The sequence below is a fragment of the Cynocephalus volans genome, chromosome 13 (assembly GCF_027409185.1).
Source record: "Cynocephalus volans isolate mCynVol1 chromosome 13, mCynVol1.pri, whole genome shotgun sequence".
NCBI lineage: Eukaryota > Metazoa > Chordata > Mammalia > Dermoptera > Cynocephalidae > Cynocephalus > Cynocephalus volans.
The window spans coordinates 102,123,987-102,134,233 of record NC_084472.1 but is presented as its reverse complement, the minus strand read 5'-3'; the positions used below and the strand labels follow the sequence as shown (position 1 = coordinate 102,134,233).

General features: G+C 44.0%; 1 protein-coding gene across 1 annotated transcript; it reads left to right on the top strand.

Moving 5' to 3' along the window:
- The first annotated feature begins 3,406 nt into the window (after positions 1-3,406).
- MBOAT4 (membrane bound O-acyltransferase domain containing 4) lies at positions 3,407-9,309 on the top strand. Its single transcript, XM_063076418.1, has 3 exons — positions 3,407-3,525; positions 6,112-6,336; positions 8,346-9,309. Exons 1-3 carry the CDS (start codon positions 3,407-3,409, stop codon positions 9,307-9,309), a joined length of 1,308 nt encoding a protein of 435 aa, XP_062932488.1.
- The last annotated feature ends 938 nt before the right edge of the window (positions 9,310-10,247 follow it).

Genomic DNA, 10,247 nt, shown 5'->3' with positions numbered 1-10,247 from the left:
TCACTGTGACCTCATTCTACCCCTCCCTTCGATGCAGGTGATCACCCACGACAGGCGTTCCTTCCTCAGCGGCTGCTCCTTCCCGGCCCCTCGCCTCCCCGTGTGTGGGGGGGCGCGGCTCCTGCTAGGCCAGCGCCCCTTCTGTAAGAGCTCGTCTCCTGCAGGGCGGGCGCGTCCTTCCCACAGGTTAAGTGCCCTCTATCTGCTGGCTTTCTCAGGCTGGTGTCTCTAGTTCTGTCCTCTTCGCCGAGCTTCACACCGATGCTCCATTGACTACTTGGCAGCTCCACTTCATGTGCCCAAAGTCTTGTCAAACCTAAAACGTCCAGAACAGAGCTTTGGATCAACCCCCACGACCTTGCCCTCCCTCCAACCCGTTGCTCCTTCGATCGCCATCTCAGTAAAGGAACCCACCGTTCACCCAGTTCTCAAGCCAGGCAGACCCTCGAGTCACCCTTCGCGGTCCTCACCCCTCCCTGCACGATGCACCTGCACGCGGCTCCGACCTCTGGGGCCCTCGCTCTTCCACTCGGCACGGTTTACCCCACCATTTCTCTCAAATGTCAGCTGCCATGTCTCTCTCCTGTTGTCTGCCCCTTTCATTCTTGACTTCTAAAATCACACCCCCTGTTTTTTCAACCCCAACGCCCATCCACCTCGTTCTCTTGTAGTCAAAATCATTCTTTAAAAACCATATCCAGTTATTTTTACTTTATTTTACTCTTAAAATCCAAACTACTTTCCATAACCTGTCTCTGGGCTAGATCCAGCCCCTGCCTGCTTCTCTCTTCTCTCATTTCATGCTCCTCTTACTCTTTCTCTGTACTCAGTCACATCTTTATTGCCCAGAAGCCAAGCTGACTCTCAAACCCCAACCGCTGCTACTTCCCTCTCTCAACACCTTCTGGCCCCTTAAGTCTCAGATGTCACATCGTCAGTGTTCACCCAGAAAAACAACCAAAAGGGGATGTATATTATTGCAAAAAATTGGCTTGTAGGTGATTGTGGGGTTCTGGCTAGGCAAGTCCAAAATCTTTAGTCAAGCTGGAACTCTCATGCATGGGGTGAAACTGCTGTCCACAGGCAGAATTTCTTCTTCTGTGAAGCCTCAGCTCTGCTTTTCAGGCCTTTCAACTGATTGAATCAGGCCCATCCCGATTACCTAGAATAATCTCCCTTCATTAACATCAACTGGTTTGGACTGGAATCACATCCACAAAATATCTTCCCAGCAGCACCTAGATTAATGTTTGATTGAGTGACTGGGGACTGTAGGCTAGCCAAGTTGACTCAAAAACTAGCACACTCAGAAACCCTCCTTGACCATCTAATCAAAAATAGGCCACCCTTGCTATTCTGGTCATTTTCTCCACGGGACAGGATACTGCTCGTCATCAGCTGTATGTATTTTTCTGTCTCCCCCAGAGACTAAGTTCCATGAGGGTAGAACCATATAAGTTTTGTTCCCACTCTACTCAGCACCGACCATAGTGCCTGTTCCAAAAAAACCTTTTGAGTAAGTGTATGGATGAATTTAGAACATTCTTTTGTCCCTGAGCATTTAAATACCTGTCCACTTTCAAGCAATGTCTATCTAAATTAATCTTAAAGGCTATCATGTCATGCTTATAAGAAGGGCCATTTTATCTAGCATTAGATTCAATATTCGGAGCCTATAAGCTTTTCAAGGAACAACAAAATGTTTGACACCTGAAAATAAAATGTACTGATTCCAGAATATAAAAAGTACATATAGGATTAATAAATATTTAATTCAATGCCTATGTAACATAATCTTTTTCTTAACTAATCAGGTGCAGTTTAACTCTTCTATACCTAGAAATGATATTTAATGTGGGATGTGGTTGCATTTAATATGTTTACTATGTCAGCTTGTTCAGTTGCTTAGGGAGTCCTCTGCTCCCCATTATCAGTTTTACTGTTTGTCCAAGACCTTGTGCCTTCTGTGGCCTGCAGTAAACTACCCATCTGTTTGGAAACACCCTCTCCTAGGGAGTCAATTTAAACATTTCCACTTCTCCAAAATCCTTTTTAATTCCCCATGTCTGGAGGTGATTGTTTCTTTCTTTACCCACTGCAGTATTCGCGTGCACCTATAGTTCTTGAATGGAAGTATTTGTTTCCATTTCTGTCTCCCCAGCAGACTGAGAGTCATATGAGGGCAGAGACCATGTGTTATTCATCCGTATATTCCTGGTAGCACAGAGTCTGTCATAAAAATAGTAGCCCAATAATGCTCATATTTATCATTCAATTATCTTACCTTCAGCCAGCCAGCTTTATGCTCTGTGCTTTTACATGCTTTACCTATTTTCACAACAATTCTGTTGAAGCAGGCATTATTATGTCTAGTTTTAAGATGAAGGAGCTCAGTCTCAGAGAGGTGACCAAGTTCCCCAGTCAATAAGAGGCTTTTGGGTTTTCTCCTCTGCGCAGAGCTGTCTCTCATAAAGAGATGGTCCTTGCCCCTAAGATGCTCTTGTGTCAGGCTGTGTCTTCCTGTCCTCTTTTTTTTGGGCTGCTTGCTCTTGCATGTGCCTTTGGAGATGCAAAACAGCTGGTCAGGGACAGCCCTGCAATGCCTGGGCTCAGCAGATAGATCTCTGCTAGCCAAAAGATAGAGAGATGGCCTATTGTTCTTGCCTTACTCTTAGGAGGTCTCTTCTGACTTGTCCATACCCCAAAGGAAAAGATTATCTTTAAGTGTTTCTTTTCCACACTTTTGCCTCCTCAGAACCTTTTCAACTTTAACTGCTATTTCCTGAGTACACAGTCTGTGCACAGCACTCTTCTAAGTGCTGGGATGCAGCAATAAACAAAGCAGTCCCTTCCTTGGGGAGCTCATGTTGCAGTAGTGGGCAGGCAGTAAACTGATGGAGAAATAGATAAGTAAGGGTCACTGCTGTAGTAGCACGAGGAGGAGAGTGCTGATTAGGAAGGGAATCTTGTGGTTTGCCTTAGGAACCTGCCTCCCTTCCTCACATTCTTGTTTCCCTTCCCAGTCCAGAGAATCGTCTGTCCACAACTGGAAAATGAAATTTCTCATTAACTTAGTGAAGAAAATATGGCAGCATGATAACTGGAAAGGCAAATAATGTGCTATGTAAACTAAATAAAACCACAACTTCTGAAAGCAATGTTTTTAGTACATTTCATTAGGGTACTATAACCTGAAATGGGTTTTGGTTTCCATAGTGCAGTTCCCTTTATCAGAAAGCCAGCTTTGATCTCCAGTGGGTTTTTTTTTTTTTTTTTTTGCCTTTCGCTCACCCAGGCCTTCCTAATCCATATAAAAAGACCAGAGAGAGCCTGGCTGAGATTTCTCTTGCAGGAAGGCACAGGTTAAGGACTCTGGAAAGGACAATATCTTTTGTTCCCGTTCATAATGGATTGGCTTCCGCTGTTCTTCCTCCATCCTGTATCACTTTATCAAGGAGCTGCTTTTCCCTTTGCACTCCTGTTTAATTATCTCTGCACCATGGATTCATTTTCCACTCGTGCCAGGTAGGCTAGATGGCTAATTTTGCTCTTACATCCAGGAACACTACTTGTATAGCAGGGCAGAAAGCACAGAGTAGGCTGCAGGTGTGAAGATCATATATTAACTACAATTGTTTTTAACTTATTGTCACTGTCACTGATTATTGGTTGCTTGATAATGAATATGTATATATAATAGAGTAAAACTGACCTGGAAATTGATATCATGTCTGCATTGACTCAGTCAGTTTTATAGGTTCACATTAATTGGGAAACGGATGAAAATAAACTCTGGGGCGACATGGATGTTGACATGGTACAGGAATACCCCAGATGTACAGATCTGTGCCAACCATAAACCCCAGATATTCTCGAGCAACCCAGTTTCATGAAATTGTATAGTTTTCAGTAAAATTAAATTTTAAAGAAAGTAACATTTTATAAGTCATATTTATAACTAAATGTGATTTTAAAAATGCCATTATGTGATTTCTCAGAGAAATGAAATAAGTAAAAACAAATCATTTTAGATTAGGTATATCTCAATTTGGGGTTCAAAGATTATTGTCACTAGAGATTTGATAACTTGATTGTAGTGTTTTTTTTTTTTTTAATATCCGATAACTTCAGTATGGTGGAGATAGTCCCTATTTTTTAAAAGTTTTCATGTAATATACTCTTGTAAACTGAAAATCCATTGCCAAAGGGCCACCTCCTAATAATTCACTTATTTTGGAAACTAGAATTTTTAAATATTGTGATTTCTTAAATAAAATCTAGCTGTATCTAACAGGATTGCTGAGTTTGGTTAAACTATGGTATGTTATCACATGCTCACAACTGGTTTACAGCACTGACTTTCATTTATGGGAGATGGGGGCAGGGGAACAGTTGTAAAGATGTTTCCTATTGAGAAAGAATCACGGAGTAGTAAAGCAAAGCAAGTGCGAAAATAAGGATTAATCCCTGTAGAATTAACATAGGGTTAAGGTTGCTCACTTTGGAGTCAGCCTGTTGGGTCCTAACCCCCTCACTACTGAGTGTCTTTGTGTCTGTGAATAAACTTTCTCTGAGGTGCCCTTTCCTTACATGACTTATTTAACTGGTTGCCATCTGGGATGGGATCCTTGTTATGTTCAGGATTACAAATTGTTGCCATTACTATTGTTAATATCATTGTTATATTTTTATTTATAAAATTATTGACATCTTTCTGCTTGCTTTAAATCTACTGTTCACCCTGTACTGGCCAGCTGTCCCCCCAACAAATAAAATAAAATAAAAATAAACAAACAAACAAATAAATAAATAAATCTACTGTTCAAACTAAATTTATGATTGTTCAGTGTTTACAAATAATTCATCGTGTTGATAAATAGCGTGCTGCTCAAGTCTTGAACTCACGCCCCCGGTTGCTCTTTGATTTGGCCTACCTGCAGTATTCCACTGTTTTCACTGCTCTCTCCCCAGTGAGGGACATGAGCTCTTGGGAATGAGCCTTCCAGCTTCATAGGACCTGAAATGCACACATCTTCAAATCAAAATTGATCTTCAAAGCTTTCTATCGCAAGTTCTTGATTGAAAGGGGGAAATGATGAAGGAATAATCAAAATCAAGCAGGTTTTCCGAAACTCACTGCCTTGGGATAAGTTTCATGAACCCGATGTTGACATCTTGTTCTTAAGATAAACAATGTATATGGTTAGAACTTCTGATTTATTAGTTAATGTATAAACTGCTGGTTCTGAATAATCCATTTGGATACTGTTAAGAGTAGCTGAAGCATGAAGCTTCTGTTTCACTTTGCATGTAGACATTTTTGGCTCCCTTTTTGTAGTAAGTAACCAATGATTGTGATTCTTGTGTTCTGTGAGAAAAGGACAACTGTATTTGGAACTCTCCCTCTGTTTTGGAACCTCCTTTTGAAATTCCCTTATGAATGCCTTGGCTTGTATTAGACTTTGGAGCATTTTCCAGCTTTGTTGGCTTATCCTCAAGCTTTGCTTTCAATAAACCTTTATAAAATTATTTCTGCCTCAATACCTTGGTTTTGGTCCACGATATGAAGATTTTTCTAATTGAGTTTTCAAACTGTTTGTCAAAGGGAGGCATTGAGTCTTTCTCTTTCTCGCTCTTTGGAAACTTCAGGACAGTCAACCCTGTGAAAGGAAAGACCCTCATCTTGGCAAGAGGATGTCTAGAAAGCTCTACTAGATCCTCGGCACTAGATTCACATCGCTTTTCAGCTGGACGACATACCAGTAGATTTTTAATTGTTCCTACTAGCAAGCCTTCCAGGGTTGTTAGGGGCAGTTGGTGGATTACCTTGGGGGGAGTCAGATGAGTGGTGGGCATCAGAGAGAGAGGTTCTAGGGTCACTAAGGCAGGAGTCAAGAGTTGTATCCTGAGCTAGCAGTTTACAAGTTGGCCCTGGCTCTTTCTTCATCTTTCTTTCCTTCAGAAGAGCAAAGGGAAGGCTTTGGAGTGTTAACAGCATGGCTTCTTAAAGTGTTCTGTGGGGACTCACCAAATGGGTTCCTGGGAATGACATCTGAAGTGGTTCATTTGCTGCAGATGCAAATGTCTCCTGGGCTGTCCTTTTTCTTGCAGGCACCTCTTTCTCCTGGCTGGAGGAGGCGCCCTGGCCGTGGCTGCCATGAGGTCCTACGCCCTGCTTGTGTTCATCCCTGCTCTCTGCACTGTGGTTCTGATCACCTCACTCAGCCCTCAGCGAGTCCACAGGCCAACCTTCTTCTTTCAGATGAGCTGGCAGACCCTTTGTCACCTGGGTCTGCACTACACAGAGTATTATCTGCAAGAGGCTCCTTCCACGAGGTAAAGCCCTGCTCGTTTGGTTATACGGAGCTGACCAGGGGCTTGCTTGCACCATGGTCATAGTGGAGAGAACAGGGGTGTTGAGTTTGAATCCGACCTTTCCACATTTGAGCAGTGTGACCTGAAGCAAGTCATTTAATCTCTCTAAGACTCAATTTCTTTTTCTGGGAAAAAAAGTATGGGGATAGTAATGTCTGTCTTGCAAGACCGTTGTGAGTGTTTGAGATAATAAGTATAAACGTAATTCTCCGACTACTCCTAGCTACCATGTGTTGCCCGTGTAGCACAGCGTGTGGCACTCAGTGCGACGGTCCTTGTGCCTGAGAGGGAGGGTGGAGCACAGCTGGCTCCTCTCAGCAGCAGTGCACATGTGCCAGAGGCCCCTGCCATCCTCCCGGGGCTGCTGAGGGGAGACCCGTGCTGTGGAAGGGCGTTGTCTTCACTCACACGAGCTGTTCCCATCCCCGGGGAGGAAGGGCAGTCACCCAATCTCAGAAAAGCGATGCAGAGCTAAGTACAGTCTGGAGAAGTTCTCATGAGTCAGTGGACCAAGTTTAGGGGAAAATGGGTATTTTTGTGATCTTTCGTCCTAACGTTCTATCTGCCTCTGATTATCAGAACTGGCATGGGTCTGTGGTCACTCAGAGAGCAGATGGGCTGTGACCACTCTGGGTGGTCACCATTCTGATCCTAGCCTGCCATTGGTTCCCTCGCTTTGCCTCCCTTCCACACTAGATTTTTTTTTTTTAAATAGGACTGTTTTCACCAAAGGCTTCAGGCTTCCCTGAGGAAAAGGCAAGATGGCAGGCGGGCCTGGTGTAGAAAGCACTGAGTGGTGAATCAGGATGTCGGTCAGAAGCCAGGACCTGGAAGGGCTGGAAGGGCAAGTTGAACAGGATCTGGCTGGACCGGAGGGCCCTGAAATGGAAAGTGTGTTAGTCTGCTGGGGCTGCCCTGACAAAGTACCACAGTCTTGTGGCTTACACAGCAGGAATGTGTTTCCTCAGATACAGTCTGGAGGCTGGATGTCCGAGACGAAGGTGTTGGCAGAATTGGTTTCTTCTGAGGCCTCTCTCCTTGGCTTGTAGATGACCACCTTCTCCCTGTGTCTTCCACGGTCTTCTCTGTGTGTGTGTCTGTGTCCTGATCTCTAATAAGGACACCAGTCATATAAGATTAGGGACCACCCATATGACCTCATTTTAACTAGCTCTTTAAAGGCCCTGTCTCCAACATTCTGAGGTACTGGGGTTAGGCCTGTTAGTAGATGAACTTGGGAGGATCGCATTCAACCCATAACAGAAGGTGAGTTAGCAGGGCTGGTGGCATTTGGAGGCCACCTTGCTTTCAGTTAGGATAAGTTTTCCTTCAGCCCTCACACACGTAGACAGAGACAGCAAGAACTTGGAGCAGGTTGTCACCCTACAGGATGCCTTCCTGACTGTAGAGTGTGGTGCTGTGATTTTCACTAATTGTTCTCAGTAATCTTGCCAGCAGGATCTTTGGTGACACAACAACAGGATCAGGTGATTGGGTAAGAGCACACCTCAAATTGCTAACGACTCAGCACAAGCCCTGATCACACATCCTCAGCCCAGGTCCTAAATCATGCAGAATCTTGCAGTTGGCCTGGTTCATATGTAAAATCTTAAACTTCCTGTAATCCCTTCAGTAAAGTTTTTTTCCCTCTATGGCAAATTACTCTCAGGTCCCCGATCCGAATCTTTATAAGCTCTTCCTAGAAGTGCTATGATCAGTATTTCCCCGCCATGTTCCTCGTCATTTCCATTTGCATCTCTGACTAATGGTTAATTCCCCACTTACCTTTTGATCCTGCCCGGAGTTGTGTGTGGTTCTGACTCCATCCAAGAGTCTTTGTGGTGCACTGCAGGCCAGGGGAGTGAACTGTTCAGAGCCACCTATTTGCTGTGGGGTCATGTGTGACAGACTGGAATGCAAGAGAGAGAATGAATATGGAGTGTTTCTACATTAAAAAAAATCTCTTTCAGGTTCTGCATCACTCTCTCCTCGCTCATGCTGTTGACCCAGAGGGTCACATCCCTGTCTCTGGACATATGGGAGGGAAAAGTGGGGGCATCCTCAGGAGGCGTCAGGAGCAGGAGCTCCTTGTCTGAGCGTCTGGGTAAGGCACTGCCCTATTTCAGCTACTTGCTATTTTTCCCTGCCCTCCTCGGAGGCCCTCTGTGGTCCTTCCAGAGATTTCAGGCTCGTGTTCAAGGGTCCAGTTCTTTGAGTCCCAGGCGCTCTTGCTGGGCTCTGTCTTGGAGGGGTCTGCAGATTCTTGGGCTGGAATGCACAAAGGTGTTCATGAGGGGAGTGCTGAGTGCGGGAGTGGGACTGACCGACTGCCAGCGACTCGAGTGCGTCTATGTCGTGTGGGCCACAGCCGAGCTCTTCAAGCTCACCTACTATTCCCACTGGATCCTGGATGACACCCTCCTCCATGCGGCGGGCTTTGGGTCCGAATCTGGTCAGGGCCCTGAGGAGGAGGGCTATGTCCCCGATGCGGACATTTGGACACTGGAAACAACCCACAGGATATCCCTGTTCACGAGAAAGTGGAACCAAAGCACAGCTCGGTGGCTCAGACGGCTCGTGTTCCAGCAGAGCAGGGTCTGGCCACTGTTGCAGACGTTCGCCTTCTCTGCCTGGTGGCACGGACTCCATCCAGGACAGGTGTTTGGTTTCCTTTGCTGGGCTGTGATGGTGGAAGCAGACTACCTGATTCACACCTTTGCCGATTTGTTCATCCGATCCCAGCCAATGAGGCTGCTCTACAGAATTCTCACGTGGGCCCACACCCAGCTCATCATGGCCTACATAATGCTGGCCGTGGAGGCCCGCAGCCTTTCCTCTCTCTGGGTGCTGTGTTATTCATACAACAGTGTCTTTCCTGTGGTCTACTGTATTCTGCTTTTTCTATTAGTGAAGAGAAAGTGCAAATTTAACTGATGTCTTTAGTATAACTTTGAGGGTGAGTTTGATTCCTTTTCCTTGGCATATCTTAAATAACTCCCTCTGTTTCTCCCTCTGATAGAATTTAAAATACACCAAGAGAAAGGCACCAGGCCCTCCACATTAAACTGAAGCAATGTCATTTAACTAGCACTGTCACAGTAGTGCCACATCTGCAGGCCACCTGTACTATTACGTAATCACTGTTTTTCTTTAAATCAACTTTTATTTAATTTACTTTTTAAAACTTACCTTCCTTCTATTTGGTCAAACTAGGCATATATAATTAACAATAATTTGATAAATAAACAAACCCAATAATTTACTGTGTGTTATCAAATGGCTGGAAGAGAGGAGATGCGATGTCCTTGTCATAAAGAAATAGTTAGGTTATGTAAGGATGAACAAGATGATTACCCTGACTTGGTCATCACACATTGTATACATGTACTGATATCCAACTCTGTACCCCACAAATATGTATGATCAATATGTTTCAATTAAAAAAACCTAGAACCTAAAAAAAAAGTGTAAAATGTAAAAATTAAAAGGTAATAAAGTAAAATCTCCTTCTTAGTAATGGTAATGATGAAAATTGGATTTGGTGTGCTAATTATGTCTTATTCTAGGATTCACTAAAAGAAACACAAACTTGTTCAAATGAAAAAATGTTTATTTGTGTACCACTGACTCAGGGTGACATCTGTCCCACCGTAAGGAGCACTGTACAAGTATTTAAGCTTGTTAAGTATTCCGAACCAACCCTTTTCATTCTTTTCAAAATGTAAAATTGAAAATAAGCTTTTGCTCTTTAAACCCTGACAAAGATAATACCATTAGAACTTATAAATCACTTAGAAAGTCATAGGTTAAAATCACTAATGTTAAGACAAATGGACAGACGGACAGTGAGCCCAGTCTTAGCACAGCAAACA